This window comes from Elgaria multicarinata, chromosome 3 (assembly GCF_023053635.1).
Source record: "Elgaria multicarinata webbii isolate HBS135686 ecotype San Diego chromosome 3, rElgMul1.1.pri, whole genome shotgun sequence".
NCBI lineage: Eukaryota > Metazoa > Chordata > Lepidosauria > Squamata > Anguidae > Elgaria > Elgaria multicarinata.
In genome coordinates, this window is record NC_086173.1 from 97,736,394 (window position 1) to 97,754,600 (window position 18,207).

At 47.1% G+C, this 18,207-nt stretch overlaps 1 protein-coding gene across 1 annotated transcript; it reads left to right on the plus strand.

The window, feature by feature from the left end:
• The first annotated feature begins 1,113 nt into the window (after window positions 1-1,113).
• Window positions 1,114-18,130, plus strand: KIF20A (kinesin family member 20A). Its single transcript, XM_063121048.1, has 18 exons — window positions 1,114-1,280; window positions 2,112-2,198; window positions 2,998-3,117; window positions 4,439-4,577; window positions 4,676-4,863; window positions 5,302-5,446; window positions 6,595-6,795; window positions 7,085-7,196; window positions 7,386-7,457; window positions 7,887-8,030; window positions 8,416-8,581; window positions 10,554-10,715; window positions 12,684-12,823; window positions 12,952-13,054; window positions 14,472-14,661; window positions 16,168-16,259; window positions 16,451-16,588; window positions 17,463-18,130. Exons 1-18 carry the CDS (start codon window positions 1,128-1,130, stop codon window positions 17,802-17,804), a joined length of 2,694 nt encoding a protein of 897 aa, XP_062977118.1. The 5' UTR covers window positions 1,114-1,127; the 3' UTR covers window positions 17,805-18,130.
• Window positions 18,131-18,207: the final 77 nt, after the last annotated feature.

Genomic DNA, 18,207 nt, shown 5'->3' on the forward strand with positions numbered 1-18,207 from the left:
TACAGGACATCATTCGTTGCTGAATAGTGGTCCCAATTCCCCCCCCCCCCCGAACCCTAAAATTCCCCCCTTGTTGAGAACCCATGAACTAGTAGAAGTTGTGGGGATGTTGCTCCCTGGTTATTATCCTCTAATTTAGTTCAGTTCAGTTGAGGTTTAATTGGCTGCAGCCATAATAAAATCAATATGCAATAAAACCCCAAACTTCTCATAATTCAACAGAAACTTCTTCAGACAAATTTGCTCAGCTTTGGCCTGTAGCTGGCTGTCTTTCCTGTCTCTGTGCGAGTCCTCCCATTAACTGGTTAGTCAATTCCTTGATCCATACAATTGTCATTAGGTAGGAATCAGATATTGCCAAGCTTCTTTTTGCAAAGAATATAACTCTTTTCTCCCCTGGAATTCCCTTGTGTTGTAAGTAAGACTTCAGAATGACCATATTGTATTAAACAGGACCAATGGCATGTGTATTCTCTCAAGTTGTTCATTTCAGGATTCTTGAGGCAATCCCTGGAGCTGATATTAAGGAGTACTACATGAGTTGTCTTGAATTTCCAGCCACTTTATTTCTCTGTGTGTGTCCTCGTGTTTTTTTCAGTGTGAAGTGTGAGAGGTATTAATGGAGGGGTTTTAATGCAAAATATGCCTCTTCTCTCCCCCCCCCCCCCCGATTTAACCATTATTCTCCAGAACTGGGTCAGTGGGAGCCTGTGACAAAATGTCGACGGGGGGGGGGGGGGAGATAGGGCAATATCTTTACCCTTCCTCCCTCTGTTCCCATTCATGTGCCCTGCCTCCCTTACCTGTGATATAATCTTACCTGGTTTGTTACTTCCAGTGATGGGATGCAGAAATTTTTCAATTTCTTAACTTCAATAGTAATAGTAAGTGGATTACTCATTACAAATGCAGTATTTGCAGTTTCAAAGTTGTAGACGAGCGGTTGTCAACATGTCATCAACCGTTCTTTTCGTTGCTAAACTCTAGTAGTGTGTCAACAGTATTCAGTATGTTTCTTTCTTTCTTAAAAATTAAGCCATGTAAGGGAAATATGTGCTATTGTCTTTTCTTTTTTGACTCCTTTTTTTCCCTTTGGGCTTCCCTTGCAGTAACAGTAGGAGGTTATCATGGCCCTCAGACTGGTCTCCCCAGTAGGGCTGTTGTCTGACGACGAAGCTGCAAGCTCTCCTGTCCTGGAATCCACGGTGGCAGAGAGTGGAGCTGGTTTGCGCAGAGCTCTCCTGCCAGATTTCTCTGCCATCTATGTGAGCCATGAGCAGGTAAGAGTAATGAGGTGAGGAAGAAAAACTCTCACCTCCTGAGGATGGCTTCTACAGAGAGGGGAAGCAGCTTAGTTTTTTTATGGCCCTGTTCAGAAGACACCTTAAACCATGGCTTTAACCACACTGGGCCTGTTCAGACAACATGTTAAGCCATGTTTAGGCCACTAACCCTTTTGCAGCAAAAAAGGCTCTCACGGCGGCTTACAAAAGTATTTCTTGACAGTCCCTGCCCACAGGCTTACAAGCTAAAAGACATGACACAAAAGGAAAGGGGATTGGGAGGGAGGAGGAGGAGGGGGAAAAGGAAAGCAAATTCAGGCACTACAATCTTAGTTGCAAAGTTCAGCAGTTACAGTTGACAGCAGGAGGGAGGGGGCTCTCAGCTGGAGCTGGACCCAGTATGGTTAGAAATGGTTCACGTGACACACTAAGTCATGGTTCATGTAACACACTAAGCCATAATGTTTAGCTCAAAATGCTTAGCGTGTTGTCTGAACAGGGGCACTGTGGTTAAAGCCGTGATTTAAGGTGACTTCTGAACAGGACCATGGTTGCTTCCCAGTCCTGCATCACAGGGAACAGTAATTGCCAAGCCTAGGCTATTTGCTTAAGGGATGAATCTCAGAGAGCATGGGCAGAGCTCATATTGAAGGGCCTTCATGTAGTTAAGCATGCGGCCCCAATCCTGTTTGTGTGATTCCTCAGAATTAACTCCCACTGACTTCAGTGGGTCTTATTTCCAAGTCTGTGTGGGTGGGAGTGGCTGGGCCAGTATTGCAGGACTATCCTGAAGTATGAGCCTAACCAATACCTGTGCCTTCTCTGTAGGCTATATCCAATGACAATGGGAAGGTGAAGGTGTATGCAAGAGTGCGGCCCCTGAAGCCGACAGAGGTGGAGAAGCAAGAGGATCAAGTGAGTGCTGGGACAAAGCAGGGGGCGCCACCTGCGTGGTTCAGGAGTGCTTTTGCCAGGTGGAGCCCAGGGAATCGAGGACACTGCGCCTTCTTGCCATTGGGGCAGAGAGACTTCTGTGTGCAGATGGTATAGGGCAGCCTTCCCCAGCCTGTTGTCCTCTGGGTGTTCTGAACTTCCATCATCCCCAGCATGACCAAAAGCCTGGAATTCTGGGAGTTGCCCAAAATATCTGAAGGGCACTAGGTTGGGGAAAATAGGCATAAGGGTTCCATGAGTAAACATTACATGAAAATTCTTATCTTCAATGGCTGGGAATGCTGGTTAATGCGTTTACTGGCTGTACTTCATGTGCTTTTCCCACTAGGACTCTGATTGGTCAGTTCAGAATTTTTCTTGGGTAGCATGATTTTAGGATAGGGACTCAACAATCAGAGAGATACTTGCTCATTTTAGAGTCCACCATCTTTGCATGCCAAGGCATAGCTCCTGATGGTTTAATTAGACTAGAAACCAGCAAAGGTAAATGATAGGTTTTCTGCCCTGGCTGATTTTAAAGCCTTGCTTAGCCAGGCTTCAGGGACAAAATGGAGATTCTGGGGTCAAGGTGTGTGAGGGGTACCTCAAAAATAAGAGAACAGCTGGGCTTCTTAGTATAAGGGCACTGGGTTGGTTTTTTTTTTTCTTTATCTTGTTTTAATGTGCCAGAAGCCAACCTTGCATTCGATCAAAGGCGGGGTATAATCGTGCTTGCAGCAATGGGCGTGTTAAGATCCAGAATGTTACCTGTACTTCTCAGGGCTGCGTCTGTATTGAGAATCCTGAGACACTTCTCCTCAAAGCCCCTAAAGATTCCTTCACCATGAGAAATATGGAGCGAGGGGTTGGCCAAGCAGTGCACAAATTCACCTTCACCCGGGTATGTATCTCCCATTTAGTGGCATGGGGCTTGTATTTCTTAGACCGGTATGGGTGGGGGAAGTCAGGGACTGTTCAGCACAGAAAAAAGGTGAGAAAGAGGTGCACAAAATTATGCATGTTGTGGAGAAAGTGGATAGGGAGACATTTTTCTCCCTATCATTAAACTATGGAACTCACTTACACAAGATGTAGAGTTGGCCACGAACCTGGATGGCTTTAAAAGCAGGTTAGACAAATTCATGGAGGAGAAGGGTATCAATGTTGCTAAACTTGATGGCTATATGCTACCTCCAGCATCAGAGACAATATGCTTATGTACGCCAGTTGCTGGGGAACATGGGTAGGAGGGTGTTGTTGTTGCTGTTGTTGTTATATTATTTGTTTCATTTCTATACCGCACAACAGCCAAAACTCTGGGTGGTTCACAACAACATGTTGCACTCCTGTCCTGCTCGTGGGTTTCCCTTGGGCAGCTGATCGGCCACTCTGAACAGAATGCTGGACAAGATGGAGCCGTGGTCTGATCCAGCAGGGCTCTTCTTATGAGCTGTAGTCCAAGACATTTGGGGGTAGGACAGGGTGGGGAAGGGGGCACCAGATTGGGGAACCCTGGTCTAGACTGATGGAGAAATTGTAGGGATTATGGGTGTTCTGGCCTCGATATGTGTAGGGCAGTGCTTCTGTCTAGGCGGCTAAACTTTCATCCAATCCACACTTCCATGTAAGTCAAATCTTCAACTTTACTGAAAAGTCAACTTGAACAGCAAGCAACTGATAAATGCAGAGGACCAAATATTTAACTGTAGAAGGAGGAGGAATGAAAGCAGTTGAACTAAAATAAACAGTATAGTTGAGGTGGATGCCAAGGCAGGCCTTCCAGGCTGCAACTCAACATAGCAGCAGAAACCAGGCCAGAAGGAGGGTTCTTCCTAAACTGAGGAAGAACTGGTACAAGCCCGATTACAAGTTCTTCTTAGGGACAACCAGTCAGTACACGATAGTGGATAGCATGGCCCGATCAGATCTATACCGGGGAAACAAAGAGTTCTAAATGCAAAGACTAGGAGGGGATTAGCACAAAGACAGTGGCCAGCTGGGCCAGAACAATCTACTGTGATGCAACATCAGCCCTATTTAGTCCACGCCTCTCCCTCCCTCTCTCTCTGCCTTTTCATTGAATGCATAATCTGATCGCATTCTGGTTTGGAGAGCTGGGGAAGTAGTGGGAAAACAGACTGATGCTCCCCTGTTTTGTTCGTTCTAACTAACCTTGTTTGTTGTGAATGGAAGGGCATTAACCTGTGGCCTTTGGGGTGCAGATCTTTGGGCCAGAGGTGGACCAGAAGTCTTTCTTTGATGCAACAATGAAGGAAGTGGTGAAGGATGTGCTCAATGGGCAGAACTGGCTTGTTTACACCTATGGAGTCACTAATTCAGGGAAGACTCATACCATCCAGGGTAAGACACACAGTCTGGTGCTCCAGGCAACAGCCTCTGCTTAGTAGGGCCCACCTTGTCTCAGGAGGTCAATTCACTTCCTCCTCCTTGGCTTGCAGGAAGTGGTACTGATGGAGGGATCCTGCCTCGTTCCCTGGGTATCATATTCAACAGTATCGGGACACGGCTGTACCGGGCCACAGACTTGAAGCCCTTCCTCTCGAGCGAGGTTACCTGGCTGGACAGCAGGCAGATTCGTCAGGAGGAGACTAAGAAGCAGGCTCTGCTATGTGGCGGGATGAAGGAGGTGAGTTTATAGCAGGGTTAGGCAACTTTGGGTTGTATCTGATGTTAGTCTAATTTAAGGTCCATTCATTTTAATAGCTCTGCTCTAAGCGTTGGATACAACCCTTTGTCCCCCTCCAGATAAGTTGGACTGCAACTCCCATAATCCGCACCATCAGAGGAAATGGTCAGGGGTTATGAGAATTGTAGCCAAAAAGCCAAAGAATCCGGAGGGCACAAGGCAATAAACACTGGAGGCTACCTTATACCGTGTCAGACCATTGTTCCAACTAGCCCAGCATTGCTGACACTGACTGGCAGCAGTGGCTGTCCAGGACTTCAGGCTGGATTCTTTCCTAGCCCTACCTGAAGGAGCTGGGGATTGAACCGAGGATTGCCTGCCTCTGGTCTATATGACAAGGAACTTGGTGCTCACTCTACCTTTCCCTGGACTTTGCAGGAGGAGCTGTTTGCCTCTCTGAACAAGAGCCACAGCACCACGTCCCAGCTCCAAGCAGGCACAAGCGGGAGCATTGACAGTGGCATCGGTGGCCTCTCTTCCAGCTACCCGTCTGTCAACCAGACAAGCAGCAGCCAGCTGGAAGGTACCGACGGCTCTGAACCTCCAGTCCTGGGGTGGTTTTCTTTCTATTTTTGCATAATCAGAGTTGAGAAGCAATACGCCAAGTGGTATCGAACCTTGCAGCTCAAAACAAACAGAACCACCTCCAGTAAGGAGTGAAGCAAAAGTAAATCCTTCCAACATAAATATGGAATTCAGCAGAAGCACCTATAAGTCCATCCCAAAACACTTCTGGGGCAGGATGTGTAGGCAGGAGACATGTCAATATACTTTAGGGGAGAAAGCTAGATGCATGTGGCCTTTGGGCTTCCTCTTGAGTAGCTTGAAAGATGCCCTCTAAAGACCTTTTGATGTGGCAGTTGCTTGACCGCAGAGCCAGTTCTCTCTAACTGCATAGACCCACAAAGTCGAAATCTGTGCCATTGTTAAAACCTTCATTTTTGGTTCAGAAGCACATGAGAAATGTTGCAAGGAGAGAAATCCATAGCCACTTTTTTAATAGGATAATCACTGTGTTAAGAGTGGAGGAAAAAATACCAAAGTCATGGGCAGCCAGGCTAGGATATGTGGAAGAGGCAGTGTGCCTTTGGGATGTATTCTCCAAAAGCCTCTCTTGGTTGTGGTCCACCGTGTTTTTTTGCATAACTGACAATATATATAAAAACTTTTCTTTTCCCTATAGCTTTTAAATATTGAGTTTGTTCTGACTCTATACTGTTAGCTTCACCCTACCCGGTGCCTGTTTACACTTCCCTGTGCCTGCTTGCATTCTCTTTCCCTCCTTATTGTTTACTGCAACTTTATTATATTGTAAGCCTATGCGGCAGGGTCTTGCTATTTACTGTGTATAATCTGTACAGCACCATGTACATTGATGGTGCTATATAAATAAATAAATAATAATAATAATAATAATAATAATAATAATAATAATAATGGTTCTGCGCCAAATCCTTTTCAATCATAGCGTGGTCGTAGTAGTCTATATTTTAGTTTTTATGCCCCCTACCCCGGTTGGTTTTCCCCCTTCCTCCCCTGTCTGTTACTGTGATTTTAGATTGTAAGCCATATGGCAGATTGTCTTGCTTTGTTCTGTACAGCGCCATGAAAATTAATGGCGCTTTATAAATAAATATTAATAATAATAATATATTTGGCTTCCATCAATAGAGATGGGTCCTCGCTGGGCTGATCCAGATAATGTCTCACTGATGGCTCAAGAGGATGTGCAATTTTCCATCTGGGTCTCCTTCTTTGAGATCTACAACGAACTGATTTATGATTTGCTGGAAACTGCTGTGCCTGGCCGAAACCGCAAGGGACCCACGCTGCGGCTGTGCGAAGATCAGACTGGCAGCCCCTACGTCAAAGGTAGAGATTGGCCTCCTCATCCAGGATTTAACTCTCAGGTCAGCCAACTATTTCCCCACTGGAGTTACTGATCTTGTAATAAGCCTTAATTCTGGGTGGGTGGCAGCAATGCGGAAATGGTATATAAGCCCCTCTGCTGAGCTGTGAAGTTTCCACAGGGTGATTCCTAAATAGAGAGCTTTGGCTATTGGGTGGTATAGAAATGCAATAAATAAATAAATAAATAAATAGAAGCGGAGCCTGAGAAATCTGGGATTTTTGCACCATGACCTGTATTTCCCATCCCCAGATCTGAACTGGATCAATGTTCAAGATGCTGATGAGGCCTGGAAGCTGCTGAAACTGGGTCGGAGAAATCAAAGCTTTGCCAGCACCCACATGAACCAGAACTCCAGCCGCAGGTCTGCAAGATTGTTTTATTTAGTTTATTCATTTCTGTTTTCTTTACTAGTCATCTGTCAGGATTGGCAAAGTGTGTTCTCTGAGCGACGACATTTCCATTGAGGCTGGGGTGTGTGTGAGAGTGGATGGGGATGGAGAACTTGGCCCAGGCTTCCTCTCTCTCATTGCTCCTCTCTCATTCTCCACAGCCACAGCATCTTCTCCATTCGAATTCTACACCTACAGGGAAGCAGTGGTGAAATGGTCCCAAAGATCAGCGAGTAAGTCATGCTTTTGGATGGGGAGAATTGAGAGCCCACCTATCAATTGGCTGAAGAATGATTTCACCTAGGGATGTGGGAGGTGTCCTCTGGGGGGTGGGAAGCCACCGCGCGGAACATCAGCAGATACTTCTCAGAATGACAACTTTGTTTCGGTGTCGAACATTTCAGAGGATTTCCCCCCATCCCCACAGTTCATCAGACCTGGAATGAGAATGGATCATAACTAGGTAGACCCTAGAACTGACTCGACAGTAGAATTGTTGTTGGATCTAAGTTGGATGTGTCAGACAGTGGTCAGCGTGGCGGTCAGGATTTCTTACCTGAGACGAGGGTGGAAGGAAAACCTCAGTGAGCGAGGGAAAGCCAGGCTGAACTATGATCGGGCATTCTGGCATCCTACTCCTGACACCATCCTCTCCTTTCTAGACTGTCGTTATGTGACCTGGCCGGCTCCGAGCGCTGCAAAGAGCAGAGAGCTGGGGACCGGATGAAAGAGGCAAATAACATCAACACGTCTTTGCATACGCTGGGGCGTTGCCTCACTCTGCTGCGCCAGAACCAGCAGACTAGGTAAGTCCAAGCTCTTTCTCTATGTTAGCGCCTAATGGCTGTGTGTAGACCTTCCTGCATTAAGTTGCGGAAGGGCTGTACCAGAAGTGGTAGAGCGCCTGCTTTGCATGCAGAAGGTCCCAGGTTCAATTCCGGCACCTCCGCATAGAGCTGGAAAATTCCTGCCTGAAACCCTGGAGACGTCGCTAATACTGGGCTGGATGGTCCAGTGGTCTGACTCCGGGGAAGGCAGCTTCCTCTGTCCCTAAGTCCGGTCTCATCTGAGATGTTGCCGACTGTGTGCCAGTCCTCTGGGACATGTAGGATTTGACAGAGAGGGTGGGGTCGGTGCTTTTGAGTCTGCATTCGCTTAGCTCGAATCCTCTCCTCTCCCTTTTATCCGCAGGTTGAAGCAGAGCGTCGTGCCCTTCCGAGACAGCAAGCTAACGCGCGTGTTCCAGGCTTTCTTCACAGGCCGTGGGCAGTCCTGTATGATCGTTAACATCAACCCTTGCGCTTCATCGTACGATGAGACCCTCCATGTGGCCAAGTTCTCTGCCATTGCCAGCCAGGTGAGACGGGAAGCATGGAGGTGAAGTTGGCTAGCTCTGGAGGGGTGGGGGCACTGATTTTGGAGGGCCTTGAATGTGTCCCTCCTCAGTCCATAGGATGCTTTCTCTTCTTTCTCTGCACCCCAGGGTGTGTTTGCTCACGCTTGCCTGTGCTGTGTTTCCTTCCTTCAGTCTCTCTGTTCCTGCATCCTTCCCCCAGCTCCTCTTGGCTCGCCTTAGCAGCACAAGCCCACACAGCTTTCACTCTCCTGTAATTCACACACTGAGGGGGGCTTGGATGCAAGTACAATGGGTACCTCATGGGGGGTGTAATTTACAGATGCACCCTCCTTACTAGCTATTTGGATAGCATTTATTATAACTCTGCTTTGGAGAACATAAGAATTTATTTTATTTATTTATTACATTTATATACCGCCCCACATCTGAAGCTCTCTGGGCGGTTTACAACAGTTTAAAATAGTAAATATTAAAAAAAAAGTATACAAGATTTAAAAAACCACCAGAAACATAAAAACCGTATAAAAACAACAGAGCCCTGCTGGATCAGACCAAGGGTCCATCTAGAGCCAGTGTGGTATAGTGGCTAGCGTGTTGGACTGGGAGTCCGGAGATCTGGGTTCTACTCCCCACTCGGCCATGGAAACCCACTGGGTGACTTTGGGCCAGTCAGACTTAGCCCAACCCACCTCACAGGATTGTTGTGAGGATAAAATGGAGAAGAGGTGGATTATGTATGCTGCCTTGGGTTCCTTGGAGGAAAAAAAGGCAGGATATACAAGTAATAAATAATAAATAAATAGTCCAGCACTCTGTTCACACAGTGGCCAACCAGCTGTTGTCCAGGGACCCACAAACAGGATACGGTGCAACAGCACCCTCCCACCCATGCCCCCCAGCAACTGGTGCACACAGGCTTGCTGCCTTGGATAGTGGAGGTAGCACATCATGGCTAGTTACCATTGATCGCCTTCTCCTCCAGGAATTTATCCAAACAAGAACTGGAGCCGAGCCAGTTTCTCAGTGTTGCGATTGGGTGGTGACTGGAGTGCTGGGGAAAGAACTGGAACGCTCCCTCTCTGCGCTGCGTCTCACCTGACCAGCACCTGTTCCTGTGATGAGAGGAGACAGGCTTCCCAGTCCTCTTTCTGCTTCTCACCTTGCCAGGTGAGAAGCAGAATGTCCACAGGATGAGGGAGAATGCAGGGCTGGATGTGACCTGTGAGCCTCCATCATCATCATCATCATCATCATCGTATTTCTTACCCGCCTCTCCCATTTGGTCACCCTGGCTTAAAAGATGAATTTATTTCATTTCATGTCATTTCTATACTGCCCAATAACCAAAGCCCTCTTAGTGGTTCACAAAAACAAATGGAGTGGGGATCATGGGAGGGAGAATTTCTGGCCATCTCTTCAACCGCCTGGGGAGCAGAAACATCAGCTGGAGCAGAGTACTAGCTTTTAGGCTGTGCAAATTGAAGGCTCCCTCATGGTTTGGTCTTTGGGCAGTGCTGGACAGAGAGCTTTCAGGAGAATGTGTTCATTGAGCCAACTGGTCCTTAGAATGGCCCCTTGGCCAGATTGTTATTAGTCCAACTGGTACATCCTCCTCTTGGTCAGTTGCCAGAACAGGAGGATTTAAAGCTAGGAAAACCTTGCATGGGTAGGGGAAGTTTCCCTACATACTTTTTATAAGTGAGCTTTCTCTCCCCCACCACCACCACTAAAACAGGGAAGCCCTAAGAATGAAATCATTCTGCACATGCTCAAAGGCATTCTGTCATGTGATAATGATGATTCTTTAGAATTGCTTCCTATCAAAGGGGAAAGCTGCTCTGTTCATGTTCAGGACCCCTTTGCCTTGTCCCACTTGGGTTTTGGTCTACTGCTCTGTCAAATGATGGAAGAAAACGAGTGTGTGCGCCAATGTTCTTTGGACATGCCAATAGTGACACTGTGTATCTTCCAGCTCATACAAGCTCCGACGAAGGTGGGAGCCCTGTCCATCCATTCTCTCATCAAGGAACACGGCATTCGGACATCCAAGGCGGCCCCGAGGGCCCTTGTAGAAGAAATGGAACCTGACGACGAGAGCGAGGATGAAGCAGACGTGACCGTGTATGATAAAGAGGCAAGTAGTGGATTGCCCCTTGCTCACTGGGCAGCCCTCCTGTTGCCAAGGGCCGAGGGCTGGAGCAGCTCAAAAGCCTCTAACTGGCTCAGCCCCAAATCCGTGTGCCTATGACTGAGTCGCAAATAGGCCACTAACTGTAAACTAAGCCTCGTTTCTCACCCGGGAAAGCACTCAAAGCTATTAATGGGGAAAACTAGAGAACTTTGGGAGTCTGAGTAGTTGATCTAAGTACTTATTAATCCTAATAAATTAGGCAGTTGAGTCTCTGTGGCACTTCCTTAATCTTGACTCCCATAAGCCCTGTTCATGAGGGGTTTTTTTGTTTTTGTTTTTTTTAAAAAAAAATTATTGTGAATATCATCAGAACAGAAAATACATCGTGAAAACGAGGGGACCCCCCCACACACACATTCACACACATTACATATATAAGATTATCATCATTTTCCATCATATGTACCGTTCATCAAAAAAAGGGAGTTATCCAAAGGTTTCAAGCAAAGCAGACCGGATATCCGGATATTTATCCACTTGCAAGTTACGTCTGTATAACACCCTTTCAAAAGTTTATTTATTTATTACATTTTTATACTGCCGAAGCTCTCTGGGCGGTTCACAAAAATTAAAACCATGAAGAACATAAAAACAACCAACAAATTTAAAACACAAATACAAAATACAATATAAAAAGCACAACCAGAATAAAACCACACATCAAAAAATAATTATCAAAATTAAGTTGATAATATTATTAGGTCCTTGATACATTGCATTAAGGGAGGTGTGGATTTGTCCTTCCAATGTGATAGTATAAAACTTTCAGTCTGTTCATGAGTTCTTCAGGATGTGTGAGAGCTCCACAAAGTGGGTGCACGTGTCCCCATGGGACCCACCCCTTCATTCCCTGACTTTGCCGCATGGAGTGTCAAGGTCAACTCGTGTTTGTGCAATCTGGGACCCTGTCTTATCAGCGTCTCTGTGTAGACGTAAGACGTGCCATGCTGGATCAGACCAAGGGTCCATCTAGTCCAGCACTCCATTCACACAGTGGCCAACCAGCCGTCGGCCAGGGATGAACAAGCAGGACATGGTGCAACAGCACCCCCCCAACCCATGTTCCTCAGCAACAGTTGCACACAGGCTTACTGCCTCGAATACTGGAGATAGCACATAACCATCAGGCCTTTGCCTCCAGGAATTTATCCAACTCCCGTTTAAAGCCATCCAATTTGGTGGCCATCACTACATCCTGTGGTAGCGAGTTCCATAATTTAACTATGCGCTGTGTGAAGAAGTACTTCCTTTTATTTGTCAGCTTCATGGGATGACCCCGGGTTCTAGTATTAATGAGAGAGGGAGAAAAAAGTCTCCTTATCCACATTCTCCGTACCATGCATAATTTTGTACACCCCTATCAGGTCTTCCCTTAGCCTCCTTTTTTCCCAAGCTAAACAATCCCAATTGATGTAACCGCCCCTTCATCATTTTAGTTGCCGTTTTCTGCACTTTTTCCAGCTCTAGAATATCTTTTTTTTAGGTGTGTTGACCAGAATTGTACACAGTATTCTAAGTGTGGTCACACCATAGATTTGTATAAGGGCAGTATGATACTGGCCATTTTATTCTCAATTACTTTTCTTACGATGCCTAACATGGAGTTTGCCTTCTTTACAGCGGCCGCACACTGGGTGGACATTTTCATCCACCACAATCCCAAGATCTCTTTCTTGTTCGGTCACGGCCAGCTCAGAGCCCATTAGGTTATACTTGAAGTTGGGGTTTATTTTTGCCCCAACGTGCATCACCTTAGACAGCTCAATGCTGTTGGGGTATGAATGGTCAGAGCCCAGTGTGTGCAGGATGTTGGGGACATAACCCACATGCCCATCCCCGCTTTGAGCCCCAACGTGTTCTTGAGAAAGCGTGAGCAAGGCTACAGTTGCTGTGTTCTCTACATTCCCCCAGGACCTATTGCGTGTGGTTGAGGCTGTGCAAAACCTGCTGCTGAAGGAGCGCCAGGAGAAGCTTCAGCTGGAAATGCGTCTCCGTGATGAGATCTGCAATGAGGTGATGGAGCACGTGAAGCAGAGGGAACAGTGGAGCAGGTACGAGGGTAGCTGGAGCCACGTCCCGCCCTTTTCAAGGAGCCTCCCTGTTGAATCCTTGGCCTTGTGTGTGAAGCTTTGCTGTCTCACATAGCCGTCTCTCCCTCCTTCACCTTCCTTCCTTGCAGCGATCAGATGGACAGCCAAAAGGATACACTGGAGGACATGTATGAGGCCAGGCTGAACATCCTGAAGGAGTCGCTGACTGATTATTACATGGAGGAGATTGAGGTGTGTGTGTGTGGAGCGGGGGAAGAGTGTAGAGCACCTGCGGGAAGGAGGCAGGAGGGGTACAGCTATTGAATCTTTCAGCCTGCTGAATTCAATTCTGGAGAAGCTCTCGAGAGCCTCATTACAGTGGTGGATGGGGCCAAAACACCAGAATATTTTATCTTAAAGCCCTTACTGCCCCAGTAACCATCTTAAGAATGACTTTTCAACCTTTTAGGAGGACGAAACTGCACAAAGCCACCCAACGACGGGCAGTTCTCGGGTATAGGGTGCGTCCCTCTGGGGAACCCCGGAGGGCTGGGTTTGGCCCATGGGCCCCAGGTGCAACACCCCTGCCTTGGAGCATCCTGGAGGCAGGGGTTTGCATCACCAAGCCTTCTGAGGGCAACACCGTCTTGCGCTGGCTTGAAGGAAGGAAGTAGTCCTAGCTAGAAGCAATGTTATGTAAGCGTTAGTGCCTCTGCAAAGTTTAATAATGTCCTCATTAACTGGAGATGGCTACAAAAATGTCTTCCAGTGTCTTAATTCAATACACGACTGGCACAATTCTAACTTACAAAAAGAATTTATTTATTTCAAATATTTCTAAGCAGCCCTTCAGGGTAAGGGCTCTCCCAAGGCAGCTTATACAAAGTCCCATACGATGATGAATTGGTAAAACATTTAATAAAATCAACGAACACAAGTAATTAAACCATCTAGCCGAGACAGTACTAAGATCTCAAAACAGAATTGCAGCTAAAAAACGCAGAGTGGCCCAATAAAACAAGTTTTCAGGGCCTTCCTAAAAGCCTGCTATGTTAGGGCCTGGCCAAGCTCTCATAGCAACCTGTTCGAGGCATTGGCGCCACCGCAGAAAAGGCCTTTTATCACGTACTTGCTCACTTAACTGCCGCCAGAGGTTGGCAGTTGAGAAGGGGCTCTGTTGCTGCTCTTGAAGTGCAGGCAGCATGACATAACTGAAGGTGGTATGGGGGCCATCTCTCAGCCTTCCTTACCTCCCAGGGCTTGTCGTGAGGATAAAGTGGGACAGCCACAGTGCGTGAGCACACGTTATCTGAAGCTCCTCGGGAGCCAGGGGAGCTGTAGATGTGACGGGTCGTTTTTCCAGCACTTGGCTGAAACTTTGATGTCAAGAGGGTCCCACTCCCTTTTCCAAAATCCAGCATTTTAAGGGCTGCTGTAGTTTATCTCCCCTCATTATTCCCTGCCAGCAATGCTGTGAAGACAAGGGAGGAGGGTATGCAGGTGCATGAAGATGATGGGAGTTGTAGTTCAACACATCTGGAACAACCAAGTTGGGCGAAGGTTGCTCTAAGAGCCTCTGAGCCTGTTGCTGCCGTCGCTTTCCCTCCGACGCCTCCCAGTTCGCAGGCTGCACTTCCTCCCAACATCAGTTCTTGCGTCTTCCTTGCAGAGCCGGGATGAAAAGATCGAAGAGCTGGAAGCTGCCTTGCAAGAAGCCAAACAGCAGCAGGAGCCCCAAGAGAGCAAGCAGCAGGAGATGGAGGAGGAGACTCCGCGGCGCTCCAGGCGAGTGGCCTCAGCCCAGCATCAGCACCCGGAGCTGCTGGAAATGAGAGCCAAGCTGAGCGCCGCCACCGAAGGTGAGACCCCGCTCCCCGAAGCTGCAAGGACTCCAACCAAGGCCATGATTTTATTTATTTATTTATTATTACATTTATATCCCACCTTTTTTCCTGCAAGGAACCCAAGGCGCCATACGTAATCCTCCTCCTCCTCCTCTCTACTTTATCCTCACAACAACAACCCTGTGAGGTGGGTTAGGGTGAGAGTCTGTGACTGGCCCAAAGTCACCTGGTGGGTTTCCATGGCTGAGTGGGGACTAGAACCCGGATCTCCCAACTCCCAGTCTGACACTCTAGCCACTACGCCACACTGGTGTAGTGATAAGGGAGCAGGCCACACAAAAGAAAAGCACGCCCTCATAGCCCCTGGGGGAATGAGTTTCTGTGAGTGAGCTGCCATGACCGTTAGGGTGCATCTACCTTGCCTGCCTGGACTCCCTCTTCTGCCCATCCACTAAACAGTACAGGAACCCACCCTGTCCTCCTCAGCAGCTCCTCCTTGACATATACCTTGTGCTCCCAGGAAGATAGGAAGCTCTCTGGCACCAGGTCAGGCTATTTGTCCATTCACCCTGCCTGGCAGTGGCTCTCCAGGAACTCTGGCAGGAATCTCTCTCCCATCTCTGGCTACCTGATCCCCTAAAACCCAAGGGATGAACCTGGAACCTCCTGCAAGTCAAAGCATGTGTTCTTCCTTCGGGCTACAAGCCCATCCCTATCTTGGGGGGAGATCTCTTTTGAAAAGAGAATGAATGAATGGCAGGGTTCTCAGGATCACTTCCTTTTTCGGCATCTCTCCCCCTCTCCTGCTTTATTTCCATGAATGTGATTTATTTACAATACTATTGCAATAACGAGTTTGCAACCTTTGAAATAGCTTGCAACATCTAAAGGGGTGGAAGGTAAAGAAGAGATATTGGTGATAATTTATTTAAAAATATTAAATACAGATAAGGGAGAAAGTAGAGCAAAATAAGTCATGTTTGACTACTTGAATCTCCAGCCAGTCCAGCTTCACAGCCACTGCCTACATGTGCTGACTTTTCTCCCACAACCTTGAGGACTAGAAGCATACATAAAACAGAGGCTGGGATTTTTAGATCACAGTATATTCTATGCTGCACAGCAGATCATGCAAAAATTACAATTCCTGTTTTTGTGTAATGCCTAATAGGATCTTTTCTTAATCTTCACCATTTCACTTTATAGGCTAAGCTATGTTGTTCGTCTCTGACCTGGTCACTTTTTTGGGTACAGTATTCTGGCTGCAGGGCACGTGGCTCTGTAGTGGAAGGGAGAGGGCTGAACTTGTGCTTCTCTAAAAGTAGAATTGCTGTGATTCAAATCTGCTTTGCTACACTTCTCAACCCTAAAGGTGTGGGAATAAGCTGGGGGGTTTCTTGGCATTGTTGGGAAACGTCATGATCGCACATTTCAGGAGGCAGCTTTAACGTTGAAAACTGGCCTAAATTTTTACTGCTGGGCAAATTTTATTGTGGTGTGTTCTGTCCTGCTTGTCTCCAGAGTTGCGCAAGTACCGGAAGATGCTTGAGCCTCCGCCTTCTGCAAAGTCCATCACAGCAGATGTGGACCGTAAGCTAGAAGAAGGCCAAAAGGTTAGGAGTACATGGAAGGGAGTACTGAACCATGTGCTGCTTCCCTAGCATGGTGTGTGTGAGGGGGGTGTTGCCTCACCTTAACTGCCACCGATGCGTAAGCTCCCCCTTGTCCTGCGTGACCAAGACTTTCTGCTGTGGTTTGTGGGCTGGGTGCTGCCCTGTCCTGACGTCTCTCCCCTCCTCCTCAGAATGTGCGGATGCTGCGTTCTGAACTGCAGGAACTTGGGAAGTCCCTCCAGTCTGCCGAAAGAGCGTGTTGCCACAGCACAAGTGCTGGGAAGCTCCGTGAGGCCCTCTACAAGTGTGACAACATCCTGGGCAAGCAGGTACGGGTGGGAATCTCCCAAATTTCAGCAGCTACGTGAGGCTCTTTCTAGTGCAGCAGATAATCTCCTATTAGAAACCATGACAAGTCCACTTGATGATTTTTATCCTGCCCTCTAGAACAAGTTATTTCAGGGTGGCCAGCAAAGCCCAAAATTAATACTACTGTATAATACTCTGACCTGGTTCACATGTTATGGCAAATTCAGGGGTTGTTTAACCCAGGGAATTGGCAAGGATGTGTGGGAACAAGTGAGCACGCTGCCTCCCACCCACTCGCCATTTCCACTTTCAATTAACCCAGGGACACCCCATTCCTGTGTTTTGTGATGTGCAAACCCAGAATCTCTGGATTGTTTAGTAGTTAAGTAACACAGTTTCCAGATTCTCACGTCATAAAACATAGGAATGGGGGTGTTCCTGGGTTAATAGAAATCTGAATTGGGTGGGAATCAGCAAACCTGGTTGATCAGGCATGCTCACAAATAGGATGACCATATGAAAAGGAGGACTGGGCTCCTGTCATTTGTAAGCATGCAGCACCTGGTGAAATTCCTTCTTCGTCACAACTGTTAAAACTGCAGGAGCCCTGCCCTCTTTTGTATCTGGTCGCTCAGTTAAAGCTGCTCCTGCAGCTTTAACTGTTGTGATGAAGAGGGGATTTCGCCAGTTGCTGCATGCATACAAATGACACCTGCTGAAATTCCCTTTTCTATGCAACTGTTAAAGACGCAGGAGCCTTGTCCTCCTTTCCATAGGGTCACCCTACTAACAAACAACCTATGGTTAACAAACCATGAATTGTTTTGATTGTGTGAACCGATTCTCTGTCTCCATAAAACTTAATCTAATCTCTCTGCTGGCTTTTTCTTCCAGGACCAGACCCTAGCCGAGCTTCAGAACAACATGATGCTAGTGAAGCTGGATATGCGGAAGAAAGCAACCTGTATTGCCGAGCAATATCAAACTGTACAAAAGCTCCAAGCAGCAGCAGCGCTACCACCACCATCTACTTCTTCCGTCAAAAAACGGTTCTGTGACAACAATGAAAATATGCAGCCCAGAAGTCAACCTCTTGTCAAGAAACCTTTCTTGCACAACTTCCTAACTCGCTCCACAGCCCAGCCTGCTATGACGACAGACAGCCCCTACACTCGTATCTTACGAGCCCGGGCGCCTCCAACATTCAAGCCCATAACCTTTGGCAAAAAACACTGAATGTGTTTGCGCTGTAGGGTCGTAGCAGGGCATTAGCAACCGGTTGCTGCCTTTAAATGTAATTGGTTGGATCCAGGGTTAGTCATACTCAGAATAGCCTCATTGATTTCAGTGGGTGAGCTCTGAGCATAAGCAGTCTGGATCCAACCCTGTGTATATAAATTATTTTGTGTTTAGCCTGAGAGTTCTGTAAATCTTTGGCTTCCCAAAGATGGTTACTATGCATGTCCCCTGTTTCTTTCAGGCCAGCTGCTATTCCAGTGTATATGTAACCTGGATTTATAATCCTTCTCTACTTTATTTTTCAAGCTGCTTACATGTTTCTGCATGCTTATTTCCAAAACTTTGTATAAACAAGTTATACCTAAAAAAAGAGGTGAACTGCCTTGTTAGCCATTTTTTA

Coding starts and splice junctions, on each gene's coding strand:
- KIF20A (XM_063121048.1), top strand. CDS start 1,128: ATGGCCCTCAGACTGGTCTCCCCAGTAGGGCTGTTGTCTGACGACGAA. Junction 12,824..12,951: donor CAGAGGGAACAGTGGAGCAG/GTACGAGGGTAG, acceptor CCTTCCTTGCAG/CGATCAGATGGACAGCCAAA. Junction 16,589..17,462: donor ACAACATCCTGGGCAAGCAG/GTACGGGTGGGA, acceptor TTTTTCTTCCAG/GACCAGACCCTAGCCGAGCT.